Source organism: Hippopotamus amphibius, chromosome 7, assembly GCF_030028045.1.
Source record: "Hippopotamus amphibius kiboko isolate mHipAmp2 chromosome 7, mHipAmp2.hap2, whole genome shotgun sequence".
In the NCBI taxonomy this organism is placed as follows: Eukaryota; Metazoa; Chordata; class Mammalia; order Artiodactyla; family Hippopotamidae; genus Hippopotamus; species Hippopotamus amphibius.
This window is the reverse complement of record NC_080192.1, coordinates 129,204,206-129,229,786: the sequence shown is the minus strand read 5'-3', so window position 1 is coordinate 129,229,786 and position 25,581 is coordinate 129,204,206. Positions and strand designations below refer to the sequence as shown.

General features: G+C 36.3%; 1 protein-coding gene across 14 annotated transcripts in view; it reads right to left on the bottom strand.

Moving 5' to 3' along the window:
- DTNB (dystrobrevin beta) overlaps positions 1-25,581 on the bottom strand; it is a 228,707-nt gene that overhangs the window by 94,173 nt on the left and 108,953 nt on the right. For all 14 annotated transcript variants that reach the window (XR_009054650.1, XR_009054651.1, XM_057741417.1 and 11 more), the window contains exon 9: positions 15,554-15,678. Coding sequence is in view for 12 of the 14 variants with exons in the window: in XM_057741417.1 (XP_057597400.1) it covers positions 15,554-15,678 (125 nt within the window). In the remaining 2 variants the exon portion in view is untranslated. The remainder of the gene's footprint in view (positions 1-15,553; positions 15,679-25,581) is intronic.

Genomic DNA, 25,581 nt, shown 5'->3' with positions numbered 1-25,581 from the left:
CAAAAGATCATTAAGAAAATGGGGACTTCCCTGGTGGTGCAGTGGTTAGGAATCTGCCTGCCAGTGGAGGGCACACGAGTTCGATCCCTGGTCGGGGAAGATCCCACATGCCGTGGAGCAACTAAGCCCATGCACCACAACTACTGAGCCTGTACTCTAGAGCCCAGGAGCCACAACTTAACAAGCCCATGCTCTGTAACTACTGAAGCCCACACACCTAGAGCCCATGCTCCGCAACAAGAGAAGCCATTGCACTGAGAAGCCTGCGCATGGCAACAAAGAGTAGCCCCCGCTCACCAAACGAGAAAAAGCCCGCACGCAAAAAAGAAGACAAAAACGAAGATGCAATGCAGCCAATTAATTAATTAATTAATTTTTAAAAAGATCACAAAGAAAATGAAAAGATAAGACACAAACTGGAAAAAATTATCTGTAGATCATATATCGGACAGAGAGCTTGTGTCCAGACTATATAAAGAACTCTTAAAACTCAATAAGATGCCGACAAACCAACCAGTTATAAAATGGGCAAGAGAAACTGTCACAGACCAGAGGAGCCTAAGCAGACACGATGAATAAATGTAATGGTACCCTGGATGGGAACCTGGAACAGAAAAAGGACATTAGGGAAAAAAACTAATGAAATTCCAATAAAGCATGGAGTTCAGTTAATAATGATATCAACATTGGCTCACTTGTAAAACGTCAACAACAGGGGAACTGAGTGCAGGGTATATGGGAACTCTTTGTCCTATCTTAGCTACATTTCTGTAAATCTAAAACTACCCTAAAGATTATTTAAATAATATTTTTAAATGGTGAAAGATATGAATAGACAATTACATAAAGAAGATGTATGAATGGTTTATTAGTACATGGAAAGGTACTCAACAGCATTAGTCACTGGGGAAATGCAAATTAAAACCACAGTAAGGTACCACTACTCACTACCTAGAATGGCTATAAATACAAAAGACTGACAATATACCCAGTGCACTGGTGAGACTCATGTGGAGAAACTGGAGCTCTCAAGTACTGCTGGTGGGATTGTAACAGGTACAGTCACTATCAAAAACAGATCAGCAGTTTCTTAAAATGTTAAACATGTGCTTACCGTGGCATGACCCAGCAAAAATTCTACTCCTAGGTACCTACCAAGAGACGTGAAAACATATGTCTACACAGAAACACAGATGTTCATGGTAGGATTCTTCATAATAGTCAAAAACTGTAAATGAGCCAAGTGTCCGTCAACAGGTGAAGGGATAAACAAAATGTGCTATATTCATGTAATGGGACATTTTCAGCACTAAAAAGGCGTAAATCACTGATACTTGCTAGAGCATGGTTAAGCCTCAGAAATATTATGCTACGTGAAAGAAACCAGAAACAAAAAACTACATATGATTTGTGTTCATATAAAATTTCTAGAAAAGGCAAAACTATAGATACAGGAAGTATATAAGTGGTTGCCTTGGGGCTACAGGTGGAAGCTGGGATTGACTACAAATGGGTACAAGGCAACTTTTTTTGGATGATGAAAATGTTCTAAACTGGTTGGTGGTGATGGGTGCAAAACAATATATGCTTACCAAAACTCATTTAACTGTCACAGTAGGTGAATTTTATGATGGTTAAATTATACTGCAGTAAAACTGTTTTTTTTTTTAAAGACATTAAAACCACAATATTCTATTATCTCATACCCATCAGGGTAACTTAAAAAAAAAAAAACCCAGAAAATAACAAGTGTTGGTAAGGATGTGGAGAAATTGGACCCCTTATACTTTGTTCGTGGGATTGTAAAATGGTGCCACCACTATGGAGAACAGTATGGAAGTTCCTCAAAAACTAAAAATAGAACTACCATATCATCTAGCAATCCCACCTCTGGGTATATAACCCAAAGAATTGAAAGCAGGGTCTCAAAGACATATTTGTACTCCCATCTTCAAAGCATTATTCAGAACATCCAAAAGGTATAAATAATCCAAATGTCTGTTGGCAAACGAATGGACAAACGAAATGTGATATATACACACAATGGAATTTACTCAACCTTAAAAGGGAAGGAAATCTTGACACATGTTACAACATGAATGAACCATGAGGACATCATGCTATCTGAAATAAGACAGTCACATAAAGGCAAATAGTATATGATTCTACTTTACATGAGGTATCTAAGGTACTCAAATTCATAGAAACAGGAAGTAGAATGGTGGTTACCAGAGGCTCTTGGTAAAAGAGGAGTTGATGTTTAATGGATATACTGTTTCAGATTTGCAAGCTGAAAAAGTTCTGGAGATCTGTTTCACAACAATGTAAATATACTTAACACTACTGGACTGTACATCTGAAAATGGTTAAGATGGTAAATTTTATGTTATGTGTATTTTACCACAATTAAAAAAAGAAAACCAAAGGATGGTGTTTGGGCAATGCTAGATTTAGAGTTTAAAAGCAGAGTGTTTTATGGCACTACAGTGGTAAACAGAGTGAGAAAAATCTCCAGGGGTGGGTGAAACTGAGCAGATCAAAGTCACAACCACTTATAAGTAATTATCCTCCTAGGATTAAATCTTGAGTATTGTTGTATTAAATAACACTATTTCTCCTTACTACATCATAATCAATTACCACATTTGCTGTTCCCGTGAGCACCTCTCTCTCTCACTCTCTCTCTCACACACGCACACGAACCACACATATATACTCACGTGTGTAGGTGTGTGAGTATAGGCAAGTCCTCCTATCCCCAACACACACACACACACACAAGTTCAGGCAAAAATCTCATCCTATTTCTAGGATTATCTTACATGATACGTGACCCTTGGTACCGGTGCTCTCTGTGCTCTCTCCTTCTTTTTTGGAGAGAGACAACTTCTGGGGCCAGTTACCCAAAGCCCAGAAGAGAATGATTATTTGGGACCTTCGGCCTGAAATGGAGCCAAACAGACAACACCCAAACCAGAACTGAGTGAACCTCAAGGCTCTAAGAGAATCTTGTGTTCCTTAGCTGCTAGGTTTTCAAAATCATCCCAGCAAAATGCAAGACAGAATTAGTGTCAGATAAGCTGTGACCTGAGAACCATAAGAGCCTTCACATTCTAGGCTATCTAAACAGAATAAAAAGCAGCTCTTCTTTTCTCAAAAGGTCAAATTAGATAGATCTGAAATGCTAGGTGTCTGATGGCCGACTAGTGAGCAGATTATGTCACCATGCCTAGGTTTTTCAAAACCATTACAACAAAATGCAAGACAGAATTAATACCAGATGAGCTATGATCTAAGAGCCAAAGTGTAAGACTTGCCTGTTGGAAATAGCTCAGAATTATAACCTTCCAAATAGGTTCAGCCTCAGGAGGCCAGAATGAATCTGATATTCCTTGCAAGTGACCAGAACATCAGATTCACCTAGGAATCTAAGAGAAAAGTATCATCTTGCCAGTTTCCTCAAATAAGACTCTGCTCAGCACCAAGCACAGAGCCCCAGTGACAATTCACATTCAGTAAATGCTCGTGGAAGATAGTGATTTCAATTCAGATCAACTTAGCAATTATAAATTCTATGACAATTTATTTTGGAATATAGTAAAGGCAGTTAATAACTCTCATCAAACAAAACCAAATGTGGCTCATAAAAAAAGTTGCAAACAATGAGGCATTTGGTTTGGCACAGGACAATTAGCCAGAAGCACCCTTGTCACAAGTCATTTCAAATACCAAATTCATCCTTCATTTTAAAAGAAGTGTCAGAAATATGTGTTTAAATAACTAAACAACACAAAGAAGCAGTTAGACCTGTTTTTTCATAGGGTTACAAATGGTCTTACATTATTCCTGGTTTAGTGAATTTCTACTGATCTACTTAAGCCATCATGAATAAGAACAAAACTGGCAGAATTTTCACCTTATACTAAAAAGTTCACAAACACTGAAAGTGCCAGATGTTTAAAGCATAGTTGTCTACAGTTCAAGAAGGAAAAACAAACAAAAAATACTAACTATGACTTGGTATAGGAAAGAAACAACAAAGAGGACAGGTATGGCTTGATTAAATCAAGGTAGTGCATGGATACAGTCTAAGTCAATAGTAAACAGAAGAGTAGTTAAAACAGGACAATTAAGAGTCATATTAAAGTGTTATTTTAATTATACTTTTATGATTTAACAGTTTTTTAAATTGTCTAGGTTAATTCTGTTTTGATACAAGGTGTGGAGAAAACTGGTTGGTTTAGCTGTTCAAACACGCTTCATATTTACAGATGCATAAGCAGCTAGAAACAGTAAGCAGGTAGTCTAGCTTCTAGGTAACAAACTTTACCCAAATGCTTTAACAGAAGAAGTTACCAAATTAACCTTTACGCTTGGGTGGAAAAAACAAAACAAAAAAACCTGGACCATCAAGCCAAAGAATATGATGAGCATTCAGAAAAAAAAGAATATCAAGAAGCACAAAGTGCCCTAAATCTGCAGTTTTTATCAAGCCTTCTTTAAGAGTAGGGGCTGGCAAACTTCCCTGTGGAAAGCCAGATAATAAATATATTAGGCTTTGAGGGTCATATGATTTCAGTCACAAAGACTCAATTTTGCCACTGTAGCCTGAAAGCAGCCATAGACAATACGTAAACGAATTAACATGGCTGTGCCCCAACAGAAGTTTATTTACAGACACTGAAATTTGAATTTCATATCACTTTCACAAAATATTCTTCTTTTTATTTCTCTTCAACCGTTCGAAAACATAAAAAAATCATTTTTAGGTCATGGGCCATACAAAAACAGGTGACAGGCTGGATTTAGCCTGTGGGCCACAGTTTGCCAACCGCTGTTTAAGAGAACAGATCTATCACAGGTGTATGGAGGGGGACACCAGTCATGCTCTTCCTTGATGGAGTTTAGAAGAACAAATATACTAAGCCAACATCAGGAAGTCTTGCTTTCTCTCAGAAATAAAAAAACCATAAGCTACAAAGTAATAGTGATGAACTGCTAATCAAAGAAATTAGATATAAGAACTATGTGGTTAGATAATTAGATCCTAAGCGCCAGCAAACTGCTTGAATTAGGCTAGCAGAAAGTTTATCAGAGACATCAAAAATGTTTTGACCAAAAGAAACAACTAATTTCTCTCAAAGATTCAGAAGGAAATTTGCTACAGTGTTGATGATAAAGTAAATTGGTTTTTTTGGGGTTTTTTTTTTTTTTTTGAGATTTATTTGGAAAACCTTGTTTACTTAATATTCTCAACTCTCAAGAAAAGAAACACAGTGGCCCAATCAAGGAAATACGCCTGACATCTAGTGGAGGCCTTAGGTACTGTAGGTATGTGACCTATATTATTTACTAAAGGAAAAACAAACAAACAAACAGAAGAAGGAGGATGGGGTAGATGTCTGTTTATATAAATTATATATCGTGTTATTCATTAATTCAATACACTTTAATTGCCTACCACGTCTCAGGCACTATTTTAGGCACTGAGAACTCAGTGAAGAACAAATAAGACAGTCCCAGCCTTTGTGGAGTGTATATTTTTATGACAGACTTTACTTTATTCTGAGGAAAAGACTTTAAAAGTTTAGAATACTAAAGTTTAAAAGTTTAGTATTTATAGAATCCTAACCTCTTATAAGCACTTTTAGATACATTACCCTTAAACAATATCCTGAGATAATTGAGTTTTATTATCACCATTTTACAGAAAAGTAAACTGATGTCTCTTGATTTTTAATCTAGTTTTTCTTCTGTCATATCACACTGCCTCCCTTCTATTATTCAACCAACCAAGTTACAGCTATTTGATGTTCTCCCTTGATTCTAAACCTAATCACGGGGTTCAAACAATGGTTCGATTACCATATGTTTCTACAATAACAATTTCTTACTGGGTCAGCATGCTAGGAAACTAGGAAAGAAGGCTTGGCATGGGGTTGGGAGCCCCAGACGTGGGTCCCAGGTCCAGCACTTTGTAGCTGGGTGAATCTTGGGCAGGTCATGCAACCTTCCTGATCCTGTTTCCTGATCTGTTACAGGTTAATGCTATGGATACCGCAAAGGTTACTGTGAAGGTTAAATGAAATAACGTACACGGAAGAGGTGAACAAAGGGCTCGGAACTCTGTGGGTGCTCAGTAAATATCAACACTTGAATCTCAAATTTGTAAGCATGTGGGTAAATCTTTATCCTATGCCAACACTGAAACATAAGCAATTAACATTAAAACATACTTAATCTCATACTGAGTTTCAATTCCTGTCCCAAATTTCCACTGGAGTTTTAATTTTATCTCTAGGCATTTAATGATAAAGCCTAAGGTGTTTTTTTTTTAAAGAACTTTTATTGAGATATAATTGACATATAGTAAACTGCATATATTTAAAGTGTACAACTTGATATTTTTTCTTATTTATTTATTTTATTGGCCATGTTGGGTCTTTTTTTGCTGTGCGCGGGCTTTCTTTAGTTGTGGTGAGTGGGGGCTACTCTTCGATGTGGTGCAGAGGCTCCTCATTGCCATGGCTTCTCTTGTTGTGGAGCATGAGCTCTAGGCGCGTGGGTTTCAGTAGTTGCAGCAATGGGCTCAATAGTTGTGGCTCACGGGCTCTAGAGCACAGGCTCAATCGTTGTGGCGCATGGACTTAGTTCCTCCGCAGCATGTGGGATCTTCCTGGAGCAGGGATCGAACCCATGTCCCCTGCATTGGCAGGCAGATTCTTAACCACTGAGCCACCTAGGAAGACCCCTAAGGTGTTTTTCTGTTTTGCTTTTTTTAAATGTGTTTACAAACTTTTCTCCATCTCCATTACCACCATGATAGTCCAAACCACCATCACCTCTCACCTGGTCCATGAAAAAAAAACCCTAGCTGCTCTCTTCTTTGTCATCCTTGTTCCACTCCCTATTTCCAAATAGGCAGTGATTTCTTAAAATGCAAAATTCAACGTTCCCCTCTTACCCGAAACCCTTCAATTTGGGACAAGGTCCCAAATCTCAGTTGGCCTTTGCCTGCCTCTGCAGCCTTCCTCTTGCTGTTCTCCTATTCCCCCTCTGCCCTCCACATACCTAATCCCTATTTATCTTTTAGGCTTCCTTGTAAAGGTTATTTTTCACAAAACTCTTTCTTAACCTACCAGTACGCTAAAGACAGATCATAAGGCAAAGACGTCTTGTTAGATAATTACTTTATATATAGAGGACAAATATGTGATTTATATCATTTTTCAGGGCTTTCAAAGTGAGTATCAACTGTCAAAAGGAAGGCAAAATTAAAAGTACAAAGCAGTCAACAGGAAAATAATAGAGTTGGGACAAATGGCTATCTGTTTTGAAAAAATAAACTTAAATTCCTGGCTCATATCTGACAACAACAAAGACAAAAAAGGGAAAAAATACAGAAATAAAAAATTTATTGATAGAGGTATTTTTAATAATCTTGAAGTGAGAACATTAATTTTAAATATGAAATGGAAGCCAGAAACATAAAGAAAAATTTAAAAAATTGACCATTAAGCTAAAACTTCAGTAAGAAACTTTATTCTCTACTCTGAGAAAGATCCAGTTTGAAATGGTCAAAGATACATACTTTCTACCATGCCCCCTCTTTTTGAAAAACTGTGAGTAAATAAACATGCTATGTAAGAAATAACTAAAAAGCGTGAGCCTACTTGAAAAGTGTTTAAGTAGTGGCCTAGGGAAAGGTTCAAGTATCTTGGTCATCCAGTCCCTTGGATGCTATTCCCAACTCTCAACCCCCTTGGTAGACAGTATTCACCCATATCAGGATTACTGATTTTCAGTAAAACAAATACAAGCAACTTAGGTGTTTGAAAATACTACCTACACTGTGTAAAGACTCCTGAAGTTCAAGAAAATTGTCTTTTCTTTGTCCAAAAAGGACCCTTCTAAATTAATATAGTAAAACAATGATTAAAATAATCAAGATCCTACCTAACGGAAATATTTTGCTGATTTTAAGCATTCTAATGTAGGAGCTACCCTCATGCCTAAGTGCAAAACAGCAACCTTTTAGTTTTTTTTCTCCCCTGATCATGATTAGAAATGCATACTCACTCCTCACAATTTTCTCAGCTTTTGAGCTGTACTTGTAACTTTTTCCTAAGGAAGCCAGCCAAAAACACTGCACTTTATAAAACTGGCTTCCTCACTGTCCCTCAAACCTATCTGCATGTAAGCAAAGTACCGTGTGAATACTGTTTGCACCTTGCATAGTACCTTGAAGGTCGTCAATAAATATTTGCTGAATGAATGGAAAATTTAAATCTCAGCAAGCATTAAGAATTGCTATTTAGGGGACTTCCTTGGTGGCACACTGGTTAAGAATCCACCTGCTAATGCAGGGGATACAGGTTCAATCCCTGGCATGGGAAGATCCCACGTGCTGCAGAGCAACTAAGCCCATGCGCCACAACTACTGAGCCTGCACTCTAGAGCCTGAGAGCCACAACTATGGATCCCACGTGCCACAACTGCTGAAGCCTGCTCACCTAGAGCCTGTGCTCCAGAACAAGAGAAGCCACCCGCACCACAACGAAGAGTAGCCCCTGCTCACAGCAACTAGAGAACACCTGCGCACAGCAACGAAAACCCAATGCAGCCAAAAATAAAGAAACCATTAAAAATTGCTACTTACATATTTATATTTCAATTGTACTCTACATGCATTTTTGGATGCTTACCATTGAGTCTGCAGCTTGTTCATATAACTAAAACCATTTACGTTCTAATGAGGGGGGTTCCATAATCTGATCAGATTCACTAGGAAACTTTTTCAAAAGGTAGGTTCCAAGCCACCCCCTGAATAATGACTCAGTTGACCTAGAATAGAAGTAACTTAGTAATCTATACTTTTTAAAGCTTAGTGACCTTAATATCAGTCAGGTTTGGGAACCACTGACATGTGATGAATATTAAAAAAAAAAAATCTGTAAAACATAGAGCCTCAAAGTTGAATGGGACTTTAAAAGTTGTCTAGTCAATTGGATTAATTACTCAAAATTTCATCAGAATATAAAAGGTAAGCTACCACTGCGTTTTTTGAGTGGCCTGCTGACTATATCCATGGATTGGAAATAATTTAGATTAATAGATACCTGAACTATAAAATTTGAGTTCTAGGTAATATCTAGTCTGGTAAGATCTAGTAAAGTTATGGTATACATTACTAGAGCTGACCAACATTTGGTTCTCCTCTCCTTCCTAGGTACACGGAAGAGGATCTACACTTGAAGTTAGTACAGTTGTGAGGGAAATGACGTGTCACTCTGAACCAAAGCACAGAATAATTGATATGAGGTCCCCACATGCTCTCTTCCCCAACTGCAGTGACCAATGAGGCCTCGTTTTAAGATGGTAGAGCCAGAAATTGAAGTAGCCTAAGCCACCGAGCCACTGCCCATACTTCAGCTGCTCTAGAGTCCTTCCAATCCACAATGGACTTCATGCAAACGAAAATACACATTCATGAGTTGAACCATGGGAGCTGGAGGTTAATTTTCTACTGCACTATTATGTAGCCTATCCCCTTTATATAATATTCCTACCTTGGGACGCAGCAGTTACACTCCTACCTTAGAGAAATTCTCTGGACAAGAACGCCCACAGCAGCACTGTAGGTTGTAGTGAAAAACTGGAAACAACCTCAGTGTCTGTCAACAGGAGAAAGGCTTACTTGTGGTATAGTCATTCAATGGAATATTATTCGAGGTTTTAGATAAAGCTCAGAAACATACTAGTTGTAAAGTGATAAACTTACAGAAGAATATGCAGAGCATGACCATTTATATATAGTTTTAAAATATGTGATTTTAAGATGCATAAACATCTAGCAAAAGTATAAAAGCATGTACAGAGTGATAGATACCCAGTAAATGCTAGTGGCTACCCTCTGGGAGAGAGGAACGGTAACGGGATTAGGAAAGACATAGGAAACCACAACATTATCTACAATGTTTTATTTATTTCTTTTAAAAAGATCTGAGGCAAATACAATAAAATAAGAGTCAATAAAGAAAAAAATCAGGTTCCAATTCTTAGCTCTCTGTCCTAGACTTAATTCCTTACTAATAGAAACTAAGAATGGGGAGGGCTTTTTAAATATACAGCGAAGAAGAAATCTGAGGTCAAATTCATCCTGAGACATGGGAAGTGGAAACACAGATGACCATGAATGCTCAGGAATTAAAGACGCCTGGTGCCTCTGAAAGAGAAGTGATGGGCTGCATTAAAAAGATTCGTTGAAAGTCTCCCTGAGAAGCAGAACACCTTCATCTCCTCCTCCTGACTCCCCAGCACCATACAACCAGATGACTATTTTTCCCTAGGCTGGTAAGAAACTAGAGGTTACCTTCTAGTGAAACTGACCAGAAAGTCTCTGAATTCAGGCACACCAGGTAGAGGTGGGGGTGTGAATTAAAATGGAGAGATTAACCCAAAGTCTACACTAAACTACTGGATTCCCCAACACACTTCTTCTGGTCAAGATGTACATAATCCTTCACCTAACAACTGTATCCTATGTATAAAGAAATTCTTACCCAGGTCCATTTGGGAAACATCTGAGGCATTTACTGCAGCATTACATGTGGAGGCAGGGATCTGAAGGCAACCCAGGTGTCCAACCCAGGGAGAATGGATAGGCAAAATACTGTTCATCATATCACTTGTGTAAATTTTTAAAAAAAGGACATACAAAACAATACCTCGTTTTCAAGAACAGGTACTAATAAAGGATATACAATAAGCATGCTAGAATGGTTAGTCGTGGGGGAAAGGGTGACTAGAGTAGGATGTGTGAATACAGGGGAATAGAAAAAATATTATAAATATCACAAAATAAGATATAAAAAGTATAACTTTAATAATTATAAGAACATAAATCAAATTTAGTTACAATAAATGACTAATTATAATAATCATAATATTATAATAATATTTAGATGGACCAAACTTGCCAATTAAGACAAGTTGTTGGGTTAGAGTTCTAAAATCCAGCTTACAATTTATAAGAAACATACTGAAAACCTAAGGACACATAAAAGTTGAAAGGAAAAGGATGGGAAAAGTTATACAAGGTACATACCTAGCAAAAGATCTTAAAAGATGTTATTAGCAGATAAAATAAACTAGAGAACAAATAGAATTATTAGGAATAAAGAGAGTTACTACATAGGAACAAACTTTTAATCTCCTAGTGAAATATGTATAAAACAAGTAAGGTTGTAGAGGATCTGAGTAACATGGTTAACAAATTTGACTTAATTGACATACATTCATTTACTATAAACTCTGCACACAGCAAGCATAGAATAAACATTTTCAAGTTTACTTGGAACATAATAAAAACTTGATCATATACTACCAGTAAGCATGTCTCAACAAATTTGAAATAACTGAATAATACGGAACATTTTTCAGACCAAAATGAAATTAAATTAGAAATTAATAACAAAAAGGCAACCAGAAAACCCTCATGTGTTTGGAAATTAAGAAAGCATACTTCTCGGGGCTTCCTAGGTGGCGCAGTGGTTAAGAATTCGCCTGCCAATGCAGAGGACACGGGTTCGATCCCTGCTCCAGGAAGATCCCACATGCTGTGGAGCAACTAAGCCCATGCGCAAAAAAATAAAAAATAAAAAAAAAAAAAAGAAAGCATACTTCTCAAAGAAAAAATCATAACAGAACTTAGAAAATATTCAGAACTAAACAATAACAAAATTATATAACAAAACTTGGACATTACTCAGGAAGTGCTTAGAGAAATTTATAGCTCCAAATGCTTAAATTTTGGGGAAAAAACCTGAAATGAGTAAGCTAACCATATCTTTAAATAAGTTAGAAAAAGAGTAGCAAAATAAACCCAAAGAAGCTTTAACAAAAGAAATAATAAAGATAAGTTTGGAAATAAATGAAAAATTGTATACAATACATATAATAAAAGAATCATCAAAACCAAAAGATGGTCCTCTGAAAGCCTAGCAGATTGGACAAACCTATGGCAAGATTGTTCAAGAAAAAAAAAAAAGGAAAAAACTATAAATATGTGAGAGTAGGAATGAGAAAGATATTAGCACAGATACTGTAGATAAAATATTATAAACTTTGTGCCAGTAACTTTGAAAATTTAGATGAAATTGACAAATGCCTACATCTATAAAATGTTCCAATGTGACTCAAAAAGAAATACAAAATGAAAATAGTCTTACAAGTGTTTTTTAAAATGGAATTAACGATTAAAAATCTTCCCACAAAGAAGGCTTAAGGCACAGATAACTTCACTGGTGAGTTTTACCAAAAACACAAGGAGCAACTAATTCCAATCTTAAACAAGCTCTTCCAAAAAAATATAAAAAGAGAGAACGCTCCTCAACTTTTTGAAGATAACAAACTGGGCAAACTTTGTCCTAAAAATAAAACAAAAAAGTCCAGGGAAATTACAGGACAATTTAACTCATAAACAGAAAAAAACTAAACAAAATATTAGCAAGTGAAATCTAGCAGTGTATTAAAAGGGGGGTCAACTTATGTTTATCCCAGGAATATAGGGTTGTTTAAAAAAACAATTAATGTAATTCACTATATTAACAGAATAAAGAAACTCAGGCTATCATCTCAATGCAGAAAGTCTGATAAAATTTGGCATCATTCATGACAAAAAGAAAGCACTGTTAGCAAGCTAGGAGTAAAAGGGGACCTCTTTTATCAGATAAACAGTTTCTACAAAAAACAAACATCAAATAACATACTAAAATGAATGCTGAAAGTGTTCTCTTTGGTATTAGTAATAATGCAAGAATGACTATCAAACCATTTCCATGCAATATTGCACTGGAGGCTCTAGCCAGCATAATAAAGAGAAAAAAATATGATTATATTTAAAAGTATAAAGAAGGGGAGGGAGGACAAAAGGCAATCATTATTTGCAGGTGATGTAATTCTTTACAGAAAATCCGAAAGAATCTGAGTACAAATTACTAGAATTACGAGCAAGTTATGCAAGATGACTACACAGTGGATTAAAATACAAAAGCAATGTGCGTTTCCATACACCAGCGACAAACTGTTAAGAAACATAATTCAAAAAAGATACCATTTGCATGACTGTACACATTTGCCAAAAATCACTGAATTGTACATTTAAAGTGGGAGCACTTTACTGCATGTAAATTGTATCTCAAAATAACTGTAGGAAAAAAAGGCACCATTTGCAACAGCAACAACAAAGGCAAAGTACACAAGAATTAATTTAACATACACAGAACCCTTCTGAGGAAAAATTATAAAGCTTTGCTAAATGGCACAAAGGATATTTAAATAACTGGAAAGACATAATGCATTCACGGAATGGAAGACTTAAAATTGTAAAGATGTCTGTTCTTCCCAATTTGATCTTTAGATTCAATAAATCTCGGATCAAAATTCCAACAAAATTTTATGAGGGACTCAATAAGCTGATTCTCAAATTTATATGAAAGAGCAAGGGGCAAAGAATAGACAAGACACTCGTAAAAAAAGAAGATGACTTAATCCCTTATAGTAATTAAGATAGTATGATATTGGCATAGTGATAGACATTTTAACCAAAGGAATAGAATAAAGAGCTCAGAAACCAGGTCGTGCGTATTTGGAAACTTCATTTATGACAGTGGTGGCGTTGTAGTTAAGTGGGGAAATGATGGATTATCCAATAAATGACTCCAAGACAAGTTATTATTCAAATACAAAGAGAAAGAATTGGATATTCTACATCACACCACACACAAAAATCTGTTCTGGATGAATTCAAGACATGTAAAAGGGACACCTTTAAAACTTAAAAAGAGAGAGAAAAACCATTACAACATTGGAGCAAGGAAGGGTTTTCTCTTTTTTTTTCTTATAATTCAAATAAAAACACTAGCCAAAAAGGGCAAAGGTTAACAAATTTAACCAAAAAATGGATTACACCCAATAGATAAAATCCACTATGGAACACGGTGGGAGAAAAGCATACCTTTTCCCCAGGAAGAAGAAAGCAATGGGAAACCAAAGGAAAAACCACCACAAAAACAGTACAAGAAAGTCAGTCAGTTATAAAGTCAACAGGCATGCTTTTGAGCAACCTGTGGTGTGTAAGACAGAAGATGCCACTAAACTGTGACAAGAACCACTGCACAGGGCTTGTGGCACTGGAACTAAACAAAGGCTGCACAGAATGAGGGTACACGGTTCGACCTTGTAATCAACGGAATTAACGGAAAATGCTGTTATTGGCTTTTCAGCTTTTAGACTGAGCCCTTAATAAATCTCAGCAGACTTCGTTATGAGCATAGGAAAGAACAGAAATATTATCAGCTTTGACAAGATAAAAGTAATGGCAAAGATGACAGAAGTTAGTAGGCAAAAGGAGACAAGCAGACAGCAGGTTAAAATTTCCTCCATTTACACAGCAGAACTCAAAAGAAGTTACAAGAAATAGAGGTTTAAGAATTACATTCAAGAGTACAAAGGTAACTAATTTTTTAAATGGTGATATAACTATGAAAAGCCGAGATGGGTTGATATGTAGAGTTATAAATGGTCCGTTACACCACAGAAGGAATTCAATAATGTCCAAAACAGATAAGTCAAGAAATGGTGCTCTGAATATACTATTTAGCGATATGGAGGTATCCATTAGGAAGATCTAAAAACCCAAACAAAGCACAATGAAATTGGGGAGGATGTGCTATGTTTCATTATATGCATTATCATATTTTTTTCTGTATTACTGAATTTTAAGTCTACATGTGTATATTATTTTAATAAATATGAAAGTTTTGAAAATTATTGAATGAAAGAAAAAGATCAAGAACTCAAAGAGCTCATTTAGTCAAACTCTGTAACTTGAGCTAGGTAAAAGAAAATGGATGTCTACTGCAACAGAAAAACTTCTAAATACCTGATAGACTAATAAACAAAAACCTACCAACTTTATCTAGCAGAGTACACTTAACGTCATTATTTAATTGAGAGGGAAGAAATCAGTTTAGAGGCTGAATTTTATCCTTCATTGCTTTTCCTCCTCCTTACTTTTCCTCTTTATTTCTCTATCTTTTTGTTCCGCTCCAGCTTTCTTTTCTTTAGCAAGACTATTTAACTAAAAACAAAAATAAAACTAGTTTTATTTATAGAGTACAGTCTTGTGTTTCCTAATTTTCTCTCAATACAAAAAGAGCAAATTAGGTTGATTTTCATTTCCATGTTGTTTAAACTAACTTTTAAAATCTCTATGGTCATTAATTGCTGTAGAGAAGAAACGATCTCTACTGCTGATTTAAGTGAAGAACACAACAAAAGGCAACCTTGTTAAACCCAGCACAATAATTACTCTTAATGTATTAATTTTCTGAAGGACACTGCTATATTACTTAGGCTTCAGGGCTCAGGAGCTGGGTTTCCACGTAGATATTGGAGCTGAAAGCTTGAAGTCTTAAGATCCCCCAAAGTAAAGTAAAAGCAAGGTTTCCATTTCAGTATAATCCACATCTATCTCCACGTATATACTTACACTATGTTCGCAAGGTCAAGTGGTTTCTCTGGTTGTTCAGGAAAAACAGGATGTGGAGGTTCTCTGGTGGGTACACACCCCAAGGATTTACTAATTGCATGGCTCAGCTTCTTTGCAGGCGATTTCTGTGTCAAAGCAGAAAATAAGGAAATAAGGAACTGAATTCTCAAAAGAACGAAAAAGAATTTTAACTTAGTGACAAGAGCTGTAGAAAATATCTTCTCAAATACAAACTAAGTTCTATTACAGTCAACACTACTGAGCCTTGCAGAAAGGAACCTACGGTTGTTCCAAGGTTGTTTGTGGCCTTTCATTGCTGTGCTAACTCCCTCATTTCTACTATGCAGTCACACTACCCAGTTAGTGTTAACTTTCCTTTTGAACATCTCTATGTGCCCTTTGCAGGAACTCCCTCTTTTGATGCTCCTGGATCATTTTGGTAAGATGTTATCGTTAATTCCTTGATCAGAATAAGAAATGTTTGCTGGACTAAAATACTAAAAGATTAAGACAACGCTGAGAGCGCATGGCTCTTGAGTGTTAGCAAATTAGGTGACTGACCCACATTCCACAGATATTCCCCAAATGAACGTGAAACAGAACATTTGGTGTTAAGGGTCTGGCTATGTATACAGATACAAATGAATGCACTCACATACACAGGCAGTTAGCATCAGATCCGTGACTCTAAATTATGACACACTGAAGGCACAAAAATAAGTCTGCATACTGATACATTTCTTGGGAAGGTAGAATAATACACAAAAGACAGCAGGCCTAAAGTGTAATTGTAAAAATGCACAAAAGTAAACAATATGCCACAACTAAGATATGCAGACTATGAAACCCATATTTAAAGGAGGCTCTTTATATACTTATTTTATTGTCCACCCAATTCCCTTTAAATAATACTGCTGTCTGAGACTTTCTTGGCAGGATACTAGTTGCAAAAAAGTTTAAATATTTCATTCTTCTGCCTCTGCAGTGTATTACCATATGTACCACTTTAACTGGAAAATACTACTTGTTTGCAGCTGTGTGTCTCATCAGTAGCACATCTCCACTTAACTTTCATATGCTGCCTGCATATATTTTAACACAAAATAAGCCAAAATCTATTTACCTTTAAGACTACATAGGGAAAGTTAATTAATACCCTTGTTTATAACAGAATGAATAATACCAGTTTCTTTAGAAACTTCATATATTGGCTCCAAATCACCTACCACTATCCCCTTCAACATATTAAATTCTAAGGGAAATCTATATGTAATCTAATTTCCTGAAAACTACATGAAGTTAAAGCAGAAACTCTGAACCTCCCCACAACTGCTCTCCATCGTCCCTTTGCCCAGTGACTAGCTGTAACGTGACACTGATTCTTCCTCCTCTGCTCCATCTTCTACACCGCCCCAGACATCACACAGTCTTCTGCTCAAAATCTTTCAAAGGCTGATAATCATTTATAGACTAAGATCTAAAGACACGTGGTCATAACCCATTTAGGAGTTTTCAAATCTGGCTCCCCCCTCTCTCCTCACCTTTCACCCCACATTGGCATAAACATCTAGCTGCTTGGTTAACCTAATGCACCGTGTTCTCTTAGATGTCTGGCACGTGCCTTTCTGAGATCTCCCTTTCTCAATCTATTTCTCTTTAAGTTTTCTGCTCATCTCTCAAGACTGCTTATTTGCAAGTCTCCCTTCCCCTCTGAAGACCTGTAAGTCGGCACCCCCCTTTCCAAGCTACCCACTTGCCAAGTACACATTTCCACTGTTGCACTGTTCCAGTACTATATGGCACTTTTAAATTTACATGCCTATCTCTGTTAGACCAGTGCTCTTTAGGGGCAGGATCTACATTTTATTCATCTGTGTATTTCCAGAACCCGACCTACAATTTATTTGAATAAATTATTTGCCTAGATGACTTTTCTAGATTGCTTTTTCCTGACTAAACCACATAAGCTTAATTTGGGGGGCAGTTATGATATGAGTAGGAGACCATCAGAGGACACCAGAGAATATCTTAATTCACCTTTACAACTAAACATTACATCTGTAATCAATGTACTCATTTCGTGATTTTTTTGCTACATCTGAGAACCACCTGTGCCATTAATTCATGCAGTCTACGTGAGATGGATTACCACACAGACAACTTTAGCTGCATCCTGAGTAATAACAGCCATGAAATCATAGGTTTCATGTGTATATTTTACAATAAACATTAAAATAAGGCTGTTAAAATAAAAAATGTTTCCCTTCGCACCACCTAATATTCTCTAGCAGCATGCTTGTCGTGCTTTCAAAAATACTGCTTCAAGTCAAGGTTTAAGATTAGATCCCATTTCAAGTCTCAAAAAGATAAGACAAAAAGGTAAAATCAATACATCAATGCATCAAAGCCAATTCCAAATAAAGTACATCAGGAGATGCTTAATATGTATGGGAAGGAGAAAAAGACTGGAAAAAAACATATATAGAAATTAACTAAGGGCTAGGATCAAACCAAAAAGAATATTATCCTGAAAGTTTAAAGATAATGCATTCAATTAAGTTGTCTAAATAAGTAGATAAATGATTTCCTTAAAAAGACCTCAAAGCATGAATTATAATATGGGCCTGAAGTGATTTCACTGTGGAGCTAGGTTAGGAAGCTAAGATTAACAAAGCGTGTGAGCAAGAGTTCGAAAACTACTGTAAGTGCCAAGACAGGGACATTACCTCTTCCAGCTACGCAGCCTCCAGGATAATGCCCAGGACTTGCTAGTCAGTAAATATTTACAGAAGTGCAGGGAGTGAGGGAGGAAGAAAAGCAATCCAGGTGTAGGGACTGGTGACTCCCACACTTCATTTAAGCCACGAGGCCAGAGATGTTCTGACAGCTCTTTGTACCTGTCCCCTCACTTGAACCCTAACACTGATATATGGCAGGCCTTAACCTAGAAAATTAAATCTCCTCTCAACACCCTTAGGCAATGATTTTCAATCCTTATGCATTTTCAATACCTTCATCCACTTTACCTAATTTCAAAACATTTCCTACCATCTCTTAAAAATATTACAGGTTACATAAAGAAAATACTTCAAAAGTGTATAAAATATGGGTGTACAGTCTAAATAGTGATAAAACAAAAAACCCATCTACCCACTATTCTGGCTGAGAGATCAGCCATTATCGTCACTTGGAAGCCTGGCTGTGAGCCCTTATCTAATATAAAGGCACTCCCACCACACCTGTTCCTCTCTTGGTTATCAGTATCCTGGATTTTGTACTAATCATTTCCTTGATTTTACTATTTTAGCAATTTATAAGAAATACATGATTTATTCAATACATGCTTAAAACCTATATAGGTTTACATATATATTTTTTTCTGCAACTGGCTTCTTTCACTCAAAATTATGTTACAGTTCATTCATGTTGATGTACATGTTGATATAATTCACTCATTTTTTCACTACTTGATTGTACTTCATTGCTCAGTTACATCATAATTTATATATTTGGGTTGTTTCCATTTTTTTCCCCTCTCAGTCACAATGCTGCTATAAAACTTTCTTGTCCACATCTCCTGCTGGCCATGTGAAAGGATTTTGTAAGAGTGGAATTATTGGGTCATAAATTATACACATTCAATGTTACTAGGCACTGCCAATTTGCTTTTACAAAGTGGTTACACTAATTTCCACTCCCATTAGCTATGTGAGGGACTTCCTGACTCTCTACATTCTGGCCAACCCTTGTTCCAGTCAGACATTCTAATATTTGCCAATCTGGTGGGTGATAAATGTTACTGTGGTTTTAATTTGCAATTCCCTTATTACTAGAAAGATTGAGCATCTTTTCCAACGTTTACGGGCCATTTGTATTTCTTTGTCTGTGAAATGCCTGTTCCTGTCTTTGCAGTAGTGTTTCACTGGGTTTGTCTTTTTCCTACTGACCTGTAAGAGTTCTTTACATTTTTTGTATTTTAACCCTACAGAAGTTATATCTTACGAGCAACTTTCAGGTTTGTTTTTCACTCTATTGTTTTTGAAGAATGGTGATCTTTAAATATATAGCTTTTCTTTCATGTTTTGTGGCTTTTGTATCTTAAGAAATATCTCCCTCCCTGACATCAAAACAATATTCTCCCAGATTGTCTTCCTCATTTTATAGTTTTTATCTTTCATACTTAAGTTTGAATCTACTTAGAACTGATTTCTTTGATAGGTAAAAGGAAGTAATCCAATTGTACCCAACATGGATACTCAATTGCCTCCGGATCACTTAATCGACAATCCATTCTTCTCCTACAAGACAAATACTCTATTTCTATCCCTGTACCAGTAACATGATTTAATTGTTACAGCTTCCTCTTATCTTTTCAGGTAGTACCAGTGCCCCAAACTTTCGTTCTTCACTCAGAGAGTCTTTGTTATTCTTGACCCTTTACATTTCCACTTAAATTTTACAATCAGTCTGTCATTTACCACCGAAAAAAAAAATCCTGTTGGGATTTTGATGGGAACTGATTGAATATACAGACAATTTTGGAGAAAACTGACATCCTCACATACTAAACATTCCTTTCCATGAATATGTTCTTCTCCTCATGTATTTAGCCCCCCCCCTTTTTTCTGGCCACAACGGGCAGCTTGCGGGATCTTAGTTCCCTAACCAGGGATCAAACCCAGGCCCTCGGCAGTGAAAGTGCGGAGTCCTAACCACTGGACCCCACTAGGGAATTCCCCTTAGCCTTTTAAAATATCTTTTGATAGAGTTATAGATTCTTGTTCATAAAGGATGTAGGCATCTGTTATTCATTTCTAGTTAAAGAAAGATTTTATATCCAGCAACTTTGCCCTGTTATTTTTTAAAATTTTAGTAAAATACACATAATATAAAATTTACCATCTCAACCATCTTTAAGTGTACAGTTAAGTAATGTTAAGTATGTTGGCCATTTATATACCATCTTCGGAGAAATGTCTATTTAATTCCTTTACCCATTTTTTAATGGGTTATTTGCTTCTTATTGTTCTTAAGTTATAGGAATTCTTTATGTAATCTGGGTATGAGCCCCTTATCAGATATACGATATGCAAATATTTTCTACCAGTCCATGGTTTGCCTTTTTACTATGTTGACATGTCCTTTGATGCACAGTTTTTAATTTTGATGTAGTCCAATTTACCTATTTTTATTGCCCCTGCTCTATTTTAATTCTAATGATTTATTTGGAGATTCTTTCAGTCTTTCTACATTGACAGACATCATTAAATAACGATAACCTTGTTTCCTCCCAATTAAAATGCCTTTTATTTCTTTTCCTTGTTTACTATGCTGCTCAGGACCTACAAGAAAATGTTGAATAGAAGTGGTGATAGCAAGACTCCTTGTTTTGTTTTCAACCTTAAAACAAATACTCTTGACATTTCATCAGCAAATACAGTGGATGCTATGTTTTTATAAATATCCTATACGTATGAGGTTAAGGAAATTCTTCTACCCCTAGATTGCTAAGGTGCAGTGTGTGTGTGTGTGTGTGTGTGTGTGTGTGTGTGTGTGTGTGTGTGTTTAAATCATCAGGGGATATGGAGTTTTAATCACTGTTTTCCATGTCTTTTGAGATGACTATATGGGTTTAATCCATCAGTCTATGAATATGGTTAAATTATAATAATCTACCTTTAATTGTTGGAATAAAATCAGTGTGGTCAGGTTCTTTTGTATACACTACTGAGTTGAGTTGCATAATATTTTGTTGAGGCCTTCATTTGTGTTCACTAGAATGGCTTGTGATTTTCCTTTCTTGTCCTCATACGGTTGTGGTACCAAGGTAATTCTAGCCTCAAAAATGAAATCAGAATGCTCATTATTTTTTCTAGAATCTGGGAGATTTTTATAATACTGGAATTCTTTCCTTAGAATTTTTGTTGAAACTTATGTAAAGTCATTCAGGCCTGGTTCTTTCCTTTGTATAAATATTTTAAGCTACTAATTCAAATTCTTTAATGATTATACTAATATCTGCAGATTTTATTCTATCTTGAATCAGTTTTGGAAAGCAAGGTTGTTTAAGGAATTTGTTCATTTCAACTAATCTTTCAATAACCAATATATGGTTGTTTTCTTATCTTTTTGTTTCTGATTCCTAGCTCAAATCCACTATAATCCTTAACTTTCAACTTTTTTGTGTTAATCTTTATTATTTTTTTGCTGTTTCTTATAAATGGCATATAGCCCAACTTTTTAAAATATCTATTTGACAACTGTTGCTTTTTATCAGGAAATTCTAGTAAATTCACTGATTACTAATATTTCTTTCTATAGCTTCTTATTTATTTTAGTTTCTTCCTTTTATTTTTGTCCTTTCTTACTTTTTAGGTTTTATTTTTCTCATTTTATTTTGTTTTCCTTTTTTGGGCAATTATACTCTTTGAGTGGACTCTTCTGGTGGTTTTGTTTGTTTGTCTGTCGTCTGAAACAGAAGCTCTATTTACTGAGAATTTTGTGTCAGGCATCTGAGAGGTGCTTTGCACACATACAGAGGCTCATTTAACACTCACAAAGTCTTATGAATTAGATGTTAACAGTCTCAACTTTATTTTTTTATTGAAGTATAGTTGATTTACAATGTTGTGCCAATCTCTGCTGTACAGCAGTGACTCAGTTATATACATATATACATTCTTTTTTTAATATTCTTTTCATTATGGTTTATCACAGGATATTGAGTATAGTTCCCTGTGCTATACACTAGGACCTTGCTGTTTATCCATTCTAAATGTAATAGTTTGTATCTACCAACCCCAAACTCACAGTCCATCCCTCTCTCTCCTCCCTCCCCCTTAGCAACCACAAGTAACAGTCTCAATTTTACAGGTACAGAAACTGTCGTTCACATAAGTAGGCTTATCTTACTCTTTTCACAGTACAACCCAGCCCCTCACAGGTAAACTTAGAGAGAAAACATACAAAGAACTGGAGAGACAGCCCAGGACAGTGAGACATCCTTGCACGGAGTCAGAAACAGACTGGGGATACAAATACCTGGGGGGTACTGGGGGTCATGAAGGGGGAGCTCGGCCAAGTCAGGGGTGGGGACACATCCAACTGAGGGCGGCTCCAAGGTTTCCTCAGATAACTGTGGACCACACACTAAGACATCTGAAATTTTTTTGAGCTCAGATGACTGCATTTTCAATCAGCCTCAAGCTAATTCCTTGCACAGCACAGTCTTCAGCTCAGGATACTTGCTGACAGGCCCTGACACTTGGGAGCACTTCTGCCAAATGAAAAAAGTTCAGGATTGGTGCCTCGGAGGCCATTCCTGTCCGTTCACTTCAAATTACTCTGAGTACATCATCCTGAGCCACCATCAGAAGGGATTCAAGCAGAAACGTAAGCCTATTAAACCCTCAGAGAAGTCAGGAACCTCCTTAACTAATTTAACATGAACACTTTACCACAATCTTAAATAGTATCTGTACTCCCGTCCTGTAACTTGAAATCCTTTAACTCTAACCATGGCTCGATTATATTCATGTCATAGTTGATTAGTACTTCAGCTGCATCTTATTTTAAGACCAATAAAATTATTAGTCATTATTATCTTACACAGTGCTTATTTAAATTTACTCACAGTTACCAATTCTACTTGCACCACTTTTTTTTTTTTGAGGATTTAAAAAATTTATTTTAAAATATATTTTATTGAAGTATAATTGATTTACAATGTTGTGATAGTTTCTGGTGTACAGCAAAGTGATTCAGATATATATATATGTATATATGTTCATTTCCAGATTCTTTTCCATTATAGGTTATTACAAGATATTGAATATAGTTCCCTGTGCTATACAGTAGGACCTTGTTGTTTATCCATTCTTTTTTTTTTAACTTTTTTTTATTTTTTACAATAAACTGCATATATTTAGTGTACAATTTTGTATTCCAGTCTCTTGCATCACTTCTTATATTTCATTTCTTTCTTTCTTCAGTTTACTTTTCCCCGCAAAGCATACCCTTCATTAGCACCTTCAGCAATGGTCTATTGGTGGCAAACCCACTGAGACTTTTTCTGAAAATATATATTCCTTCTTTGCTCTTACATAGATTAGCCAGCTGTGGAATTCTAGGTTGATCTTTTCATTCTTTTTTCTTTGTTTTTAAAGAGAACTTTATTTATTATTGGGTCTGTGTTGGGTCTTTGTTGCTGTGTGCGGGCTTTCTCTCTAGCTGTGGCAAGCAGGGGCTACACTTCATTGTGGTGCATGGGCTTCTCAGTGTGGTGGCTTCTCGTTGCGGAGCACAGGCTCTAGGCATGCAGACTTCAGTAGTTGTAGCACGTGGGCTCAGCAGTTGTGGCTCACGGGCTCTAGAGCGCAGGCTCAGTAGTTGTGGCGCACAGGCTTAGTTGCTCCACAGCATGTGGGATCTTCCGACCCGGGATCAAACCCGTGTCCCCTGCATTGACAGGAGGATTCTTAACCACTGTGCCACCAGGGAAGTCCCTGATTTTTTTCATTCTACCCTTCAAATCCTTCAGTTGCCTTTCACATTTCCCATTTCCCTATATCTGTGTTCAGTATTCTGTATCCTGGTTAATTTCCTCAGACTTATTTTTCCATTCCCTAATTTTTGCTATAGCTGTCTCTAACTTGCTCTTTAATCTCTCATTATTATATTATTTTTTATTTGTGGAAGTTCAATTTGTTCCTTTTTCATATTGACTTGTCCGTTTTTTAAATGTCACTATTTCTAAACTTACTTCTTTAATTTTTCAAATGTACCATTTTCTGAAGTCCTTGGCACACTAAAGCTATTATTTGTTGTGCTTGCTGATTCATAGTCGATTGCTTTATAATTGAGTTTGCAATATTTAGCAGAGACTCTTCTTTTGTATGGGAGTCCTATATGTACCTTCTCTGGGCCAGTGGAATATTTTTAGCCCCTCTTTCACAAGGAGACAGCCCTTCTAAAATTCCAGCCTTTACAAAAAAAAAATATATCAGTTCTACTTACCTTGAGTGGACCCAAGTTAGATTTCCTACTCCATGGAGGCACTAACCCCAACCTGACCTAAATCCAGTATCCCATCTGATAAATCCTGGGGACACCACAATTTGGGGGTTAATTTTTGATAGCCAGGAATTTCTCTTTTATTCAAGTTCAATTCTGCATTTCAGTTTGTTGTTATAGTTCATCCTATATGCATGTTTGTCACTGCGGATGGGAGGCTACAATCAACTTAGTCTACCCTTACCTTGAATAAAATGGGGAGCTACTGCAGTGTACTGAGCAGGTAAGGATCCGAGCTTCAACAGTATCATTCTGGCTGCTATACTTAGAATAAACTGAAGGTAACAAGGGCAGAATCAGGAACACCATTTAGAAAGCCTCTGTAGTAATTTGTAAATGTATATATTTATATACATATATACATAAACATGCAGTGTTATCAAGAGCAGGACAAACAGGCTCATAATTGATATCAACTCTTACAAAGTACACTTTTTAGCATTTTAAAATCTCTGAGACTTCCCTGGTGGCACAGCAGATAAGACTCTGCTCCTGATGCAGGGGGTCAGAGTTCGACCCCTGGTCAGGGAACTAGATCTCACTTGCATGCCACAACTAAGGAGCCTGACTGCTGCAACTAAGATCCCATGCAACCAAATAAATAAATAAATTTTAAAAATTCTCCATCTATGTCTGTTCCAATGTTGCTTGCCTTGTTTTGCCTCATATTAGTATTTTATAGTACCTTTTCCACACCTTTGTTATCAACTGTTTGTCTTCGCTGAAATAGAAAGTGGCTTTTGTCATTTTGATAAAACAGAGTTTTTATCTTTTTAGTAGGTGCGTGTTCTATCTTACCATGATTTTCTCTTTCTCTTTTTTCCTGTCTTCTATTGGATTGGTCAAGGTTATTTTTGCTACATTTCCCCCTCTAATAGTTTTAAGGTTTTATATTTTATATCTAATTTTATTTTCTTACAAGTTAGAGTTAATCATATTTTATTATCCTCCTCCTG